Source organism: Hyla sarda, chromosome 9 (genome assembly GCF_029499605.1).
Source record: "Hyla sarda isolate aHylSar1 chromosome 9, aHylSar1.hap1, whole genome shotgun sequence".
NCBI lineage: Eukaryota > Metazoa > Chordata > Amphibia > Anura > Hylidae > Hyla > Hyla sarda.
This window is the reverse complement of record NC_079197.1, coordinates 164,353,999-164,370,687: the sequence shown is the minus strand read 5'-3', so window position 1 is coordinate 164,370,687 and position 16,689 is coordinate 164,353,999. Positions and strand designations below refer to the sequence as shown.

General features: G+C 42.4%; 1 protein-coding gene across 2 annotated transcripts; it reads left to right on the top strand.

Moving 5' to 3' along the window:
- Positions 1–721: 721 nt before the first annotated feature.
- Positions 722–11,348, top strand: LOC130291158 (mucin-2-like). Of its 2 annotated transcripts, none has more exons than XM_056539628.1 (3): positions 722–2,861; positions 3,349–3,417; positions 10,634–11,348. In XM_056539628.1, exons 1-3 carry the CDS (start codon positions 890–892, stop codon positions 10,669–10,671), a joined length of 2,079 nt encoding a protein of 692 aa, XP_056395603.1. In that variant the 5' UTR covers positions 722–889; the 3' UTR covers positions 10,672–11,348. The 2 variants fall into 2 exon arrangements, with proteins under 2 accessions (XP_056395603.1, XP_056395602.1); XM_056539627.1 differs by lacking the exon at positions 10,634–11,348 and adding an exon at positions 5,331–5,444.
- Positions 11,349–16,689: the final 5,341 nt, after the last annotated feature.

The following is a 16,689-nucleotide window of genomic DNA, read 5'->3' as shown; positions in this document are numbered from 1 at the left end:
CAGAAGTTTTTCAAACCTTTAGTTATGCTTTAAGTTTACTATTCAACTTTATGTGAAGGAAAGCATACAATTAGGAGTGCTGCTCCGAAACTCTGACCTTTATAAAGATATCTTAACCTCTAAAGGGGTACTCCGCTGGAAAATATTTTCTTTTAAATCAACCGGTGCCAGAAAATTAAACAGATTTGTAAATTGCTTCTACTAAAAAATCCCAATCCTTCCAGTACTTATCAGCTCCTGTATATTATAGAGGAAGTTCTTTTCTTTTTTAATTTCATTTCCGCCTGACCACAAGTTCTCTCTGCTGACACCACTGTCCATGTCAGGAACTGTCCAGAGCTGGAGAGATTTGCTATGGGGATTTGTTCCTACTCTGGACAGTTCCTAAAATGGACAGAGGTATCAGCAGAGAGCACTGTGGTCAGGCAGAAAGGAAATTCAAAAAGAAAATAACTTCCTCTGTAGTATACAGCAGCTGATAAGTACTGGAAGGATTCAGATTTTGAAATAGAAGTAATTTACAACTCTATATAACTTTCTGACACCACTTGACTTAAAAGAATAATGTTTTTCAGTGGAGTACCCCTTTAATATAGTTGTTGGTGACCACTCTTCGCATACTAAACCATAATACGATTTTTCTTTCCTTACAGTTCCTGAAGTGGAAGGTCAGAGTGCCACCTCACCATTCTCATCCTTTACCAACCTTATCAATAACTTATTAAATCAGTTATCAACATTAATAAAACAAATAGTTAATACTTTGAAACCTACTACAGCTCCTCCCAGCACTACACCGACCAGTGCTTCTACTATTTCAACGACTACTACAACAACTACCGCTAAAGCATCATCCTCCACTTATTCTACATCAACAACTGCTTCTACCATGTCTTCTTTTGGTTCTCACCCACCAACAAATTCTTCTGCCCCAACAACTGCTTCTTCCATGTCTTCTTTTGGTTCTCACCCACCAACAAATGCTTCTGCCCCAACAACTGCTTCTTCCATTTCTTCTTTTGGTTCTCACCCACCAACAAATGCTTCTGCCCCAACAATTGCTTCTTCCATGTCTTCTTTTGGTTCTCACCCACCAACAAATGCTTCTGCCCCAACAACTGCTTCTTCCATGTCTTCTTTTGATTCTCAGCCACCAACAAATGCTTCTGCCCCAACAATTAATACTGGGACTAAAATACCTCTTTCAGAAAGCACTACAACAGACCAATCAAAAAGTACCACAACACCCCAAACAATGACTTTTTCCACTGTGGTACCAAGTAGCAATCCAGTTTCCACAAGTAACAAAACAAACTTACCTGAAAGCACCACCACTATAGTTGGAACACTTCCTATATCACTCAGTGCTGGAACTGTGTCTACACGTAATCACCAAACTGGTTACGTTGCTAACAATGAGACATTTTCCCCCTCAGTTGGGCCTTCTAGTGCTGGGACAAATACCCAATCAGTATCAGCCAATTCATCTACAACATATGGAACAAGTAAACCAGATATTTCACATGGAGTAACATCTCTTGCTTCCAGGACCACCAGTTTTGTTGCAACATCCCCAAGCAACGCAACAGCATTTTCCAATACTGTGCCAAATAACTCCTCAGTGTCTACTACAACATCTACTTCCTCTGTTGGAGTTACCAGCCAGTTGCCATATACCTCTACAGCTTTTCCAAATACTGCACCAAACAGACAATCAACATTTGCTGATAACTCGACTTCAGTTTCCTCTTCTGGTGTCAGCAGTATAAGATCAACCACAACTTCCAGCGTCGGTACCAGCATTGACAACTCAACAATCACAAGAGCGTTTACAGGGACAAACATACAATCCTCGACCATCCTTACTATGACACCATCATATAGTTCTGGTATCAGTAGTCAGCAGTCATCTACCAACACATCAGTCGTAAGTCCATCATCTACTTCCAGTGTTGGAAACAGCAGTCCCAATTCAACAAGTGCACCATTGTTTCCAAATACTGGACCAAACAACCAATCTACAATTGTCTCTACCACAACATCTTCCATTGTCAGTATAAGTAGTAAACCGCCATTGACCAACACTACCAACTTTCTCAGTACCAGAACAATAATCCCATCAACAAATTCAAGTAGCCTATTGTTAAGTACTATAATTGGCTTCAGTAGTCATCCGCCACTGGCCAACTCCACAGGTTTTCCAAGTACTGGCTCAAGTATTCAACCAATGACTACCTATAAAGTAACTTTATCTTCTAGTATTATTGGTACCAGTCAGCCATCATTAACCAGCATGTCAACTATTCAGAATACTACACGATCCACAACACCAACTTCCACTGTTATCAGTTCTCAACAGTCAACAACCAACACCGTCCAGACACCATACCCAGTTTCAACATCTTCCAGCAGTCGGCAACCTCCAGTAACCACAGGAGCTTCTACCAATGTTGGAACTAATGGACAATCATCTTCCAATACCTCAACATTACCTTCAACTACTAGTATCAGAAGTCAAGTGCCATCGACCACCATTGCGTCGTCTTCTAATTCTGGAATAAATAACCAAACGACATCCACCGCTGTCCCATCAAGCTCTTCAACTACTGGTCGGCAACAAACAACCACTACATTGGGTCCTTCAAGTACCATAACCACTAGCCAAAAAACAACTAGTAGTACATATAGTACACAGCCTAATAACCCAGCACCATCTTCAAGTACACAGACCATTACGCCAACAACAACATCGACAAGCACATCTTCCACCAGTCAGACATCATCTGCCAATAACTCCAACAGTAGCACGTCCTTCAGTACTGGAGCACAGTCAGCAACGACAAAAGTAACAAAATTCACCAGTGAGTATACTGAATGTTTATCAGTAGGGTCACTATTGAGTATTACGTATAGACATAGGGGGAGATTTCTCAAAACGTGTCTGTCTCCTAGAGGTCGGACCCCCCACGAACTCCAGAACAGGGCCTATCTCCTACCTCAACACGCTTCCCCCCCCCCCCCCCCTCCTTCTGAGACAAACTGGTCTTGGGAGTGACGGCCCGCTCAGCCAATCACCAGCCACAGTGATGTCCCACCTCAGCTAATGATTGACAGAAAGTGCAGTCACTCCTGAGACCAGTACCCATTTAAGGAGGATCGATGTAGCGGTTACAAATCCATGATGAAAAATACACCATATAAAGTAACACTGAACAAGCAGGGGCAGCTTGTTATGTGCAATACAACTATAAACAAACTGCAAAATGGGATTTAAAAATACATTTACAAATAAATGTAAAATTATGGCATCTATATTGCTGATTTATCAACTTTTCTGTTTCTTTACAGCGTCTTCCTCAACCACTGTCCACCCAAGCTGGTTTATAATGGTCCTGTGTCTGGTCCTTGGACTTCATGGTGAGTGGTGTCCAGTTCTTGTGGATCATTTGCTGTTTACTGGTGACTTTCCAAAATTGTCAATGTCCAATGCCTTTCTGTATTGTAGCATTTATCATACTCATAGGGTAAGGCTAGAAATGTCTTATTGATGAAGGTCTGGGGTAAAGAGAGCAACTTCGGAAGTAGTCAGGAATTCAGTGGCACTATACAGGACTCATTGACGGGAGCCAACGGTGAGTGCTAACATTTTTTAATGAACTAGCATGCAACGCATTTCGCAGCGCATGCGCAGCGAAACGTGTTGCATGCTAGTTCAGTAGAGATTTTTAACACTCCCCGCCGGCTCCCGTGAACTGAGTCCTGTATAGTGCTTCTGAATTCCTGACTACTTCCGAAGTCGCTCTCTTTACCCTATATCCAAACCCAGGAAGGCGGCAGACAGGCTGGATTCCAGGAGTCAAGTTCTGGGAAAAAAAGTGTGGGAACTCACCCAAGATTTCCAATCAATGGCTGGTCCTGCAGAACTCCTGCTAATGGGAACAATGTTCCTGCTGTGGAAAAAGTGCAGGAACTCAGTTCCCACGCTGTTTTGGGTAGCGCTCCGGCCATTCATTCTGGCCGTGAGCGCTCCCCTTTCATTGGTGGTCCCAGTACTCGCGGTGCAGGACGCACACGAAAGCGTATTCCGGCCGTTCTGTCTGGCCGTGAGCACACCCCATCTAGTATCTGCGGTGGCTCTGGGACTCGCTATGCGAGACGTGCCCGCATGCGAGGCCCGGGCATCTCCTCACCTCTCCCCGGCCCTTCTCCTTCTGTGCGTCCCCTTTCCTTATGGCGCACGCACGCCGGCTTTGCTACATTTAAAGGGCCAGTATGCCCATAATTGGTTGTTTGCCGGGCGGAGTCTATATAAGTCGGGCACCTCCCTATCATGGTGCCGGATCTTCGTGCTTTGTGCCTTAGAGAAAGCGTTACATTGTGTTTGTGACCTCCAGCCTGTGACCTGACCTTGTGCCGGTGACCCAACTACGCTTCTTTGCTGCCTGCCTTCTGACCTGTGCTTCGTCCTGATTACACTATACCATCTGTGCCAAGTTACATCTGGGCAACCTGTGTGGACGGATAGTGCCAGGAGTAGCGACTTGGGTGCTGCTTGCCGCTGCAAGTCCATCCCACTTTGTGGTGGGCTCTGGTGAAAACCAGCGGCACCTTAGACTCCTGGTGCGGTTCAGTCATTGTTCACACAGGACAGCGGATCCACTACTCAGCCGTTACGGTAAGACCATTACACACATGTTCCTGCAAGACTTGAACCCTACTGGATTCCCTCTATTCACGCACTCCATTGTTGTGTGTGCGGGTACACAACTGGCTCTGGTAAGCCACTGATCTCACAACCCATCTGTGTTGCCTGAGAAGTCCACCAATGGAGCGCCTCTGTTGTTTGTTCTTCTTTATTGATAGAGCTCTCAATGTCATCATAAGTAGGAGATTCCTTCCATAACTCTCAATAACCAAGACTAATATGGCAGAACCTCCAAGCAAAGGACCTTTTTACTTGGGTTGATGCAGGAATTGAATTGGCCAGAATATAGTTCAAATGTTTAAGTCTGAAGGAAATGTATTATTTTATTATTCTATTATCGCCTTTCTCCTTGGTTATCAATCAACTTCTCATTTTCGGATAATATTATTTAATTAACTCATTTTGGAGATAAGTGGCTGCCAGACACACAATGCGCTGCTTATTATATGAGAAGAGTCCATGGCACTGAAATAAGTCCATTGTGATGCCCAAACCTCTCCAATGGTCTTCTAGAAGTGCTTGGTACAAAAGGGCGTCAAAAAGAACATAGTGGATGCCTGCCAGATGTTAAAGGAGATATGCATTACTGATATAAAAAAAAAAAAAACTTTACCTCATCTTATAGATCTTGTAAAGACCTATCCAGCAAGACATGTTTTGTCAAAATTGGCTCAGCAGATCTCCTGATATGACCTTCCAAAGATCCCTCTGTTTGCAGCAGAGGCAGAAGCAGAGTGATGAAAGACTTCATTTCCCACAATCCTCCTCTCCTACTTCCTGTAAGCTGCTGACCTTCCCTCTGCTCTCCACACTGAGGAAATTATAATAAATGCCGGCAGGGGCGGGGGATCCGACGCAGATCACACTGGCGCCAATGACTTGTTCTATTGCTATAAAAATAGTGTTGAGCGTGAATATTCGTAATGCAAATTTTTATCGCGAATATCGGCACTTTGCGATTTCGAGAATATTTTAAATATAGTGTTATATATTCAAAATTATGAAATTTTTTTTTCACATGCAAATTTTTAGGCACATTTTTATGCAAATTTTCCATGCAATTTGGCAAATATGCGAATTTCGCAAACATAAAATGAATAATCGTCAACATATTCGCAAAATATTGCGAATTCAAACATGGCCCCTGACGCTAGTCACTAATAAAGAATGCCGGTGGGGGGGATAAAGATTTGGTATTCATAACCCGATCCCCGCTGGCATTCTTTATGATATTATAGTGCAGTACAGTAGCCAAATGCTGTCCAGGCATGCTGGGATTAGTAGTTTGGCCACCGCTGGAGACACATGGATAGCAGCCCACTGTACTTGCTATAATATCATGAAGAATGCCGGCGGGGATCAGGTTGGTGGTCACAGTGGGCATACAGGAGGGTGCACAGCTCAGCCTATCAGGAATGGGCTATGGGTGCTTTTACACTAGTGTTGAGCGGCATAGGCCATATTCGAATTTGCGAATATTCGCGAATATATGGACGAATATTCATCATATATTCGCGAATATTCGCATATTCGTAATATTCTCGTTTTATTTTCGCATATGTGAAAATTCGCGTATGCGAAAATTAACATATGTGAAAATTTGCATATACAAAAATTAGCATAAGCGAAAATTCGCATATGCAAAAATTTGCATATGCGAAAATTCGCACACCAGTCTCACACAGTAGTATTAGAGCCTTCTTTACACCAAACAAGCTGGAAGCAGAGAGGGATGATCACTGTGATGTGTACTGTGAAAAAAAATAATAATAATAATTAAAAAAAAAGCGAATATTCGTAATTACGAATATATAGTGCTATATTCGCGAATATTCGCGAATATGCGATATTCGCGAATAAAATTCGCATTGCGAATATTTGCGAGCAACACTATTTCACACCACGTTTTCAGCGTACGGCTGCTTTTGACTCCGGTCGGCTCATTTTCGACCCGGTATTCTGACCGGACCTAAGACCGTAGTATACTACGGTTTTAGGTCCGGTCACAAAACCGGATACAGGGCAGAAATGAGCCGACGGGAGTCAAACGGTGACTCCGGTCGGCTCATTAAAGTCAATGGATTTCAGCGCCGATCCGGCTGGGGTACAGGAGCGCACTGTCTTCCCCTCCCCCAGCCAGATCCAGCAGCCGTAGGCTGAAAACGTGGTGTGAAGACACCCTAATGAATATTCATAAGGGGCGGCTCGTCAGGCTGGAGAGCAGGAGGGGGACAGGAGGGAGAAAACCCTCCTGGTGCATTGTGGGAGTAGTGACGTTCCGAGCCTAATATGGCTGCCTAATGCAACTCTATGGGCTCGAAAGTCACACTGGCTGGGAAAACTACTGAGCTTCCTGTACACAGCACAGGAAGGAATTACAGATGAAAGACAGAAAACGCAAGTATATTGGAAACTTATATAACTTGTTTCTGTTGTATGGGGAAAGCAATTGTTGTGCGCTGCAAATCTCCTTTAAAGAGTAGCAATCCTGAGGGTGGCAGGAAAGAAACCCTATACTCACCTGCTGCCGATACCCCACTGGTATCTATTCAACGGTGCCGGTTCCTCTGCAGAAAGCTTCCTGCTCTCCATTTTGACACATAGGAAGTTCCTTCTTAGCCAATCAATGGCCAGAGAAGGGACCCACTTCACCGGTGACTGGCTGAATAGGCATTTATTGTGTACTTGGATGGAGAACAGGAAGCTCTGTGCAACAGGACCAGCACAGTCAGAGGGGTGGATTGGAAGAGGAGTATAGGTTCAAAAATATTTACCTAATAACACCCTAAAGGGGTACTCCACTGTCCCAGCGCCATGCCCCCTCAATGCAAGTCTATGGGAGGGGGCGTGGCAGCCGCCACGCCCCCTCCCATAGACTTGCTTTGAGGGGGCATGGCGTGACGCAATGAGTGGCGTGTCCGTGACGTCACATCCCCCGCAGCCCTCACCCAGCGTTTGGAACAAAATGTTCCAAATGCTGGGGCAGTGAAGCACCCCTTTAAATTTAAGAGATTTACTGTAGCGAGAGAGTTCATACATCTTTCAACAGAGGGAACTAGCTGCATGACCAGGAACCTCTTCTTGGCTGGTGAGGACTTCTAAGGGATCCCAATTTTTTTGAGAAGTGGGGGTCCCAGATATGAGTAGTGCATATCTTACCCATACTCTCTATATATATAGTATTACCATTAAAAGGGGTACTCCAGTGGAAAACTTTTTTTTTTTTAAATCAACTGGTGCCAGAAAGTTAAACAGATTTGTAAATTACTTCTATTAAAAAATCTTAATCCTTCCAGTACTTATTAGCTGCTGAATACTACAGAGGAAATTCTTTTCTTTTTGGAACACAGAGCTCTCTGCTGACATCATGACCACAGAGCTCTCTGACATCATGACCACAGTGCTCTCTGCTGACATCTCTGTCCATTTTAGGAACTGTCCAAAGCAGCACATGTCTGCTATGGGGATTTTCTCCTACTCTGGACAGTTCCTAAAATGGACAGATATGTCAGCAGAGAGCACTGTGCTTGTGATGTCAGCAGAGAGCACTGTGGTCATGATGTCAGCAGAGAGCTCTGTGTTCCAAAAAGAAAATAATTTCCTCTGTAGTATTCAGCAGCTAATAAGTACTGGAAGGATTACAAAATTTTTAAAAGAAGTAATCGAAAAATCTGTTTAACTTTCTGGCACTAGTTGACAAAAAAAAAAATGTTTTCCACCGGAGTACCCCTTTAATGATAGTGACTGCCATATCCATTAGTAAAACACATTTTTGAAATAGTTCTTCTACTCCTGGCATGCTGGGAGTTGTAGTTTTGCAACAGCTGGAGGAACCCTGATTTGAAAACAGTGGTATACACAGCTGTTACAACATTGGAAAACATCAGATTGGGGTAGTGATGGGAGTTGGCGCGTCACCAAGCAAATATTGAGGACATGTCATCAATTTAAAAAAATCCTAAAAATTCTTACTGAATTTCTTTTTTTTTTTTACTTATTTTTTTATTTTAACCCCTTAAAGGGGTATTCCAGGCAAAAACTTTTTTATATATATCAACTGGCTCCAGAAATTTAAACAGATTTGTAAATTACTTCTATTAAAAAATCTTAATCCTTTCAGTACTTATAAGCTTCTGAAGTTAAGGTTGTTCTTTTCTGTCTAAGTGCTCTCTGATGACACCTGTCTCAGGAAACGTCCAGTTTAGAAGCAAATCCCCACAGCAAACCTCTTCTAAACTGGGCGTTTCCCAAGACACGTGACATCAGAGATCACTCAGACAGAAAAGAACAACCTTAACTTCAGAAGCTCATAAGTACTGAAAGGATTAAGATTTTTTAATAAAAGTAATATACAAATCTGTTTAACTTTCTGGAGCCAGTTGATAAATATAAAAAAGTTTTTGCCTGGAATACGCCTTTAAGGACCGGGCCATTTTACCTTTTTGCACTTTTGTTTTTGTCCTCCTCACCCTCTAAAAATCATAGCGCTTTCAATTTTCCACCTACAGACCCATATGAGGGCTTGTTTTTTGCGCCACCAATTTTACTTTGTAATGACATCAATCATTTTTTTTTTTTTTTTTTTAAATGCCGTTTTGTAATTTTTGGGGGCTTCCGATTCTATGCAGTGCAATTTTGAGTAAAAATGACACCTTACATTTATTCTGTAAGTCCATATGATTACAAAGATGCCTAATTTATATGAGTTTTATTTTATTTACAACCTTAAAAAAATTATAAATGCATGCACCAAAATTAGTACGTTTAAAATTGCCATCTTCTGACCCCTATAACTTTTTATTTTGCCGTATACGGGGATGAATGAGGGTCATTTTTTGCTCTGTGATCTGAATTTTTTATTTGTACTATTTTTGTTTTGAAGGGACTTTTTGATCGCTTTTTATAAAAAAAAAATGTATGTATAAAAAGTGATAAAAAATATGCAATTTTGGTCTTTGGTATTTTTTTTAAGTAATTGCCATTGACCTTGCGGTTTATTTAACATTATGGTTTTATAGTTCGGACATTTGCGCACGTGGCAGTACCACAAACATTTATTTTGTTTACATATTTTTTATATGGAATTTGGGAAAAGAGGGGTGATTCAAACTTTAAATATGGAAGGGGTTAATGTGTGTTTTTTAAACTTTTATTTTCCTTTTTTTTTTACACTTTATTAGTCCCTTTGGGGACTTTTAGGAGGAATCATTAGATTCCTCATACAGATCAATAGAGTTCCATAGAACTCCATTGATCTGTGTGATCTGTGCTCGATTGATAAAGCCTGGGGGCAGGCTGGAATGGCACGGGCTCGAGTGGGGAGCCCGCGCCATACACTGGTTGCCGTCTCAGGACGAGCCGGCTCGTCCTTAGACGGCAACCAGGTAAATTTTTATTTAATTTCTAGTTAATTGTTATGGGGGCAACAATCTTGCCTGAGCTGTTTTTAACAGCATTTAGAGATATGCTTTACGGCAGGACCCATGGGCCATAGACAACAATGGACAAGAGCTGTCCCATTCAGATTAATTTGAGATATGCTTTAATGTTAGCCCCATGGGCATAGACACAATAGTCTTCTAGGCAGGCCCTGTGACCGGTGCAGAGGTCATTCTTCAGCTGGAAGCTCTGAGCGTCAGCTATTGTTATCCTGAGTATCTACTGGGGTCACCAGTCACTGTAATCGATCTGTGATGATAAGGAGAAGCCTGCTGGGAAGTGATATGAACAGGAAGTCTCAGTTTAGTTTTAGTCCTAGTGGCCATAATGGAAATTGCAGGATTTCAGGATTATTATAGATACTAATATGGAAAAATTAGGGAAAAAATGTACAATTTTTTTTTAAAATATGTTTAATTTAAGAACTTGATTTATACCATAGGTCCCTGTCACTACATGTTATTAAGACTTATTTCTTTCCCCTATCAGGTTTGGAACGACTTAAAGAAAATATGACCCTCTTATAACCTATGACTCCCAATGTGACGGAGGACATCATCTGGACGAACTTGCACTCAGCTTCACTCACTGGATCAATCATCAGAGCATAGATTGATTGTCTTATCCTGACTACAATGTGACATCTAGAATCTGATTGGTTGATTTAAAAAAAAAGCTCACACCAATAATTTCTTAAAGGGATTGTCCTAGATAAACAAAAAAAAATGTCTGCCTTCCTAGAACGACAGCACCTGTCCAAAGGTTGCATGTGATATTGTAGTTCAGACCCATATACTTCAATGGAGTTTAGCTGCAATTCCAAACACAATCCATGGACAAGTGTGGCGCTGTTTAAAAAAATTAAAAGTAGTCACACTTTCCTAATACTGAGTAAATTCTCTAAATCCCAGTTCTCTAACCCAGTCCTCAAGGCCCATCATCAGTCCGGGATTTGAAATGTTTCCCTGTTCTATTCCAAAGAAGTAACTGGGGGAAAAAACAGATCGTTGATGGGCCTCGAGGACTGGGTCGAGGACCACTGGTCTATAGAATATGGATCATGACATAGTTGAGGTTACTTTCAACTGAAGGGTGATAGTTCCTTTTCTACAAAAAAAAAAATTGTCATTGGAACTATTTGTACATCAAAATGCACTTAGAAGAAAATATATGAACCTGAAATTATACGGCAGATTTAAAGGAATTGTCCACATTCTTGTAAATATAGTTTTTTGAAGCAAGCATTAGATCTCAGCTTTATAGCTTACTCTTTATAATGATTCAATGGCTAAGAGGATAGCACTTCTGTAAAGGTCCATGTATATTTACCCACAGTCCTAAGAGGAGATCACTTCTGTAAAGGTCCATGTATATTTACCCACAGTCCTAAGAGGAGATCACTTCTGTGAGGTCCATGTATATTTACCCACAGTCCTAAGATGAGATCACTTCTGTGAGGTCCATGTATATTCACCCACAGTCCTAAGAGGATATCACTTCTGTGAGGTCCATGTATATTTACCTACAGTCCTAAGAGGAGATCACTTCTGTGAGGTTCGTGTATTTTCAGCCATAGTCCTAAGAGGAGATCACTTCTGTGAGGTTCATGTATTTTCAGCCACAGTCCTAAGAGGAGATCACTTCTGTGAGGTCCATGTTTATTCACCCACAGTCCTAAGAGGAGATCACTTCTGTGAAGTCCATGTATATTCACCCACAGTCCTAAGAGATCACTTCTGTGAGGTCCATGTATATTTACTCACAGTCCTAAGAGGAGATCACTTCTGTGAGGTCCACATATATTCACCCACAGTCCTAAGAGGAGATCACTTCTGTGAGCTCCATGTATATTCACTTACAGTCCTAAAAGGAGATCACTTCTGTGAGGTCCATGTATATTCATCTACAGTCCTAAGAGGAGATCACTTCTGTGAGGTCCATGTATATTCATCTACAGTCCTAAAAGGAGATCACTTCTGTGAGGTCCATGTATATTCATCTACAGTCCTAAGAGAAGATCACTTCTGTGAGGTCCATGTATATTCATCTACAGTCCTAAGAGGAGATCACTTCTGTGAGTTCCATGTACATTCATCCACAGTCCTGAGAGGAGATCACTTCTGTGAGGTCCATGTATATTCATCTACAGTCCTAAGAGGAGATCACTTCTGCGAGGTCCATGTATATTCACCTACAGTCCTAAGAGGAGATCACTTCTGTGAGGTCCATGTATATTCACCCACAGTCCTAAGAGGAGATCACTTCTGTGAGGTCCATGTATATTCACCGACAGTCCTAAGAGGAGATCACTTCTGTGAGGTCCATGTATATTCACCTACAGTCCTAAGAGGAGATCACTTCTGTGAGGTCCACATATATTCACCCACAGTCCTAAGAGGAGATAACTTCTGTGAGGTCCATGTATATTCACCCACAGTCCTAAGAGGAGATCACTACTGTGAGGTCCATGTATATTCACCTACAGTCCTAAGAGGAGATCACTTCTGTGAGGTCCATGTATATTCACCCACAGTCCTAAGAGGAGATCACTTCTGTGAGGTCCATGTATATTCACCTACAGTCCTAAGAGGAGATAACTTCTGTGAGGTCCATGTATATTTACTTACACTCCTAAGAGGAGATCAGTTCTGTGAGGTCCATGTACATTCACCTACAGTCCTAAGAGGAGATCACTTCTGTGAGGTCCATGAATATTCACCTACAGTCCTAAGAGGATATCACTTCTGTGAGGTCCATGTATATTCCCCCACAGTCCTAAAAGGAGATCACTTCTGTGAGGTCCATGTACATTCACCTACAGTCCTAAGAGGAGATCACTTCTGTGAGGTCCATGTATATTCACCCACAGTCCTAAGAGGAGATCACTTCTGTGAGGTCCATGTATATTCACCTACAGTCCTAAGAGGAGATCACTTCTGTGAGGTCCATGTATATTTACTTACACTCCTAAGAGGAGATCACTTCTGTGAGGTCCATGTACATTCACCTACAGTCCTAAGAGGAGATCACTTCTGTGAGGTCCATGAATATTCACCTACAGTCCTAAGAGGATATCACTTCTGTGAGGTCCATGTATATTCCCCCACAGTCCTAAAAGGAGATCAGTTCTGTGAGGTCCATGTACATTCACCTACAGTCCTAAGAGGAGATCACTTCTGTGAGGTCCATGTATATTCTCCTACAGTCCTAAGAGGAGATCACTTCTGTGAGGTCCATGTATATTCACCCACAGTCCTAAGAGGAGATCACTTATGTGAGGTCCATGTATATTTACTTACAGTCCTAAGAGGAGATCACTTCTGTAAGGTCCATGTATATTCACCTACAGTCCTAAGAGGAGATCACTTCTGTAAGGTCCATGTACATTCACCTACAGTCCTAAGAGGAGATCACTTCTGTGAGGTCCATGAATATTCACCTACAGTCCTAAGAGGAGATCACTTCTGTGAGGTCCACATATATTCACCTACAGTCCTAAGAGGAGATCACTTCTGTGAGGTCCATGTATATTCACCCACAGTCCTAAGAGGAGATCACTTCTGTGAGGTCCATGAATATTCCCCCACAGTCCTAAGAGGAGATCACTTCTGTGAGGTCCATGTATATTTACTTACAGTCCTAAGAGGAGATCACTTCTGTGAGGTCCATGTATATTCACCCACAGTCCTAAGAGGAGATCACTTCTGTGAGGTCCATGAATATTCCCCCACAGTCCTAAGAGGAGATCACTTCTGTGAGGTCCATGTATATTCACCTACAGTCCTAAGAGGAGATCACTTCTGTGAGGTCCATGTATATTCACCTACAGTCCTAAGAGGAGATCACTTCTGTGAGGTCCATGAATATCCCCCCACAGTCCTAAGAGGAGATCACTTCTGTGAGGTCCATGTACATTCACCTACAGTCCTAAGAGGAGATCACTTCTGTGAGGTCCATGAATATTCCCCCACAGTCCTAAGAGGAGATCACTTCTGTGAGGTCCATGTATATTCACCTACAGTCCTAAGAGGAGATCACTTCTGTGAGGTCCATGAATATTCCCCCACAGTCCTAAGAGGAGATCACTTCTGTGAGTTCCATGTACATTCACCTACAGTCCTAAGAGGAGATAACTTCTGTGAGGTCCATGTATATTCACCTACAGTCCTAAGAGGAGATCACTTCTGTGAGGTCCATGTATATTCACCTACAGTCCTAAGAGGATATCACTTCTGTGAGGTCCACATATATTCACCTACAGTCCTAAGAGGAGATCACTTCTGTGAGGTCCACATATATTCCCCCACAGTCCTAAGAGGAGATCACTTCTGTGAGGTCCATGTACATTCACCTACAGTCCTAAGAGGAGATCACTTCTGTAAGGTCCATGAATATTCCCCCACAGTCCTAAGAGGAGATCACTTCTGTGAGGTCCACATATATTCACCTACAGTCCTAAGAGGAGATCACTTCTGTGAGGTCCATGAATATTCACCCACAGTCCTAAGAGGAGATCACTTCTGTGAGTTCCATGTAGATTCATACACAAGGCCTACTGTATGTGCTTGTTTCAATAAACTTTATTTACAATAATCTGGACAATCCGTTTAATGAACGAAAAACAGTTTACAAAAACAATGAATCACGGTGTAAATATATATGTAATCTGTATATAAGTTATTTGATTAAAATCAGTATTATACGTGAATGTTATACACAACTAGATTCCTTTAAAGGATATCTGCAGCAAAAGACAACTTATCCCCTATCCACAGGATAAGGGATAAGTGTCTGATCGCGTGGGGGGTCCCAGCATCTCCCAAACGTGGCCCCCGCATTGACGCTCTATGTGAGCAGCTAATGCGCGTAGCGTTGACCTCTCTGAGGTCGATGGTCCGGCCCCTAAACACCCCCTCCCCATACAGTTCATTGGGAGAGGCACAAACGCTGCCTCCCCGACTCCCCCATAGAGATACATGGAGGAGGCCTGTCGGCCGCTACGTCACGCTGCGGCCGGCACACCTCCTGCACGGGCGAGCCGTGGCCCTGCGGATCGGGGATAAATTGTCTTTTGCTGCAGATGTCCCTTAAAGGGGTACTCCAGTGGAAAACTTTTATTATTTTTTATTTTTTTAATGAACTGGTGCCAGAAAGTTAAACAAATTTGTAAATTACTTCTATTAAAAAATCTTTACCCTTCCAGTACCTTTTAGCAGCTGTATGCTACAGAGGAAATTCTTTTCTTTTTGAATTTCTTTTTTGTCTTGTCCACAGTGCTCTCTCTGTGCTGACACCTCTGTCCGTGTCAGGAACTGTCCATTGCAGCATAGGTTTGCAATGGGGATTTTCTCAGTTCCTGATACGGGCATCAGGTGTCAGCAGAGAGCAGTGTGGTCAAGACAAAAAAGAAATTGAAAAAGAACAGAATTTCCTCTGTAGCATACAGCTGCTAAAAAGTACTGGAAGGGTAAAGATTTTTTAATAGAAGTCATTTACAAATCTGTTTAACTTTTTGACACTGGTTGATTTAAAAAAAAAAAAAAAAAAATCTTTTCCACCAGAGTACCCCTTTAATCTACAATGCCTCTAGATTATCAAATGATCTGAACGATCAGATATCATTAAAGCTTTTAAACTTTATTATGTGTAGAAAAGGGTGAAAAACCTCCTAATACTTGTCTTATGCCTGATCATAGAATCGCAATTCACATCATGTTTTGTCCGTAAACTCCAAATATTTATAAGAATCCCATCAAAATGGTGCTGTATACTGACATATACTGGGGTGAGTCCAAGGTGTAGGCCAGTGTTTCCCAACTAGTGTGCCCCCAGCTGTTGCAAAACTACATCTCCCAGCATGCCCGGACAGCCGAAGGCTGTCCGGGCATGCTGGGAGATGTAGTTTTGCAACAGCTGGAGGCACACTGGTTGGGAAACACTGGTGTAGACCTAGAAGACAAACTGTACACTTTACACCGGTTTATTTGCAGGACACAAATGCATGGTAGATTACACATTTGTGTCCAAGAAATAAAATGTATACTGGTATAAAACAGACTAAATATTAAAAAACAATTACTCCAGGACCTTTTTTTTATTTCATTTATTTTTTGCTTATATAATGCTGTATATGCTCATATTAGATAACACTGTAGAGGTTCTTGTGTATGTCATGTGCTTACCTGCTTTAGCTGATGTGGCAGGCATGTTAAAGGAAAACTGTCAGCTTTCTCCTCCCACACTAACCAGCAGTACTGGCTGGTAGTGCGGGGGACGTTGATCAGTTTGGCCCTCACCGCGCCCGGATCCGCTGCGCCGTTCCGCTGTAATCTTCAATTTTTGGAATATGCAAATGAGGTGCTAACTTGCACCGGCCGGGCTAACTGGCGCTCTGACGTCAATGCCGCTGGCCGCAGCGCCGCCCGGCTCATAAATATTCCTCCCCTTTCTCTTCATCACAGAGCGAGGAGAAGAGGGAGAGGCGGAGGAATATGACGAGCTGGGCGGCGCTGCAGCCAGCGGCACTGATGTCAGAGTGCCAGTTA

Bases quoted from the DNA above. Each gene is read 5' to 3' on its own strand.
- LOC130291158 (XM_056539627.1), top strand. From the start codon at position 890: ATGTCTTCTTTTGGTTCTCACCCACCAACAAATTCTTCTGCCCCAACA. The intron at 2,862-3,348 runs GTGAGTATACTG...GTTTCTTTACAG, and splicing joins AAAAGTAACAAAATTCACCA to CGTCTTCCTCAACCACTGTC. The intron at 3,418-5,330 runs GTGAGTGGTGTC...CTCATCTTATAG, and splicing joins TCTGGTCCTTGGACTTCATG to ATCTTGTAAAGACCTATCCA.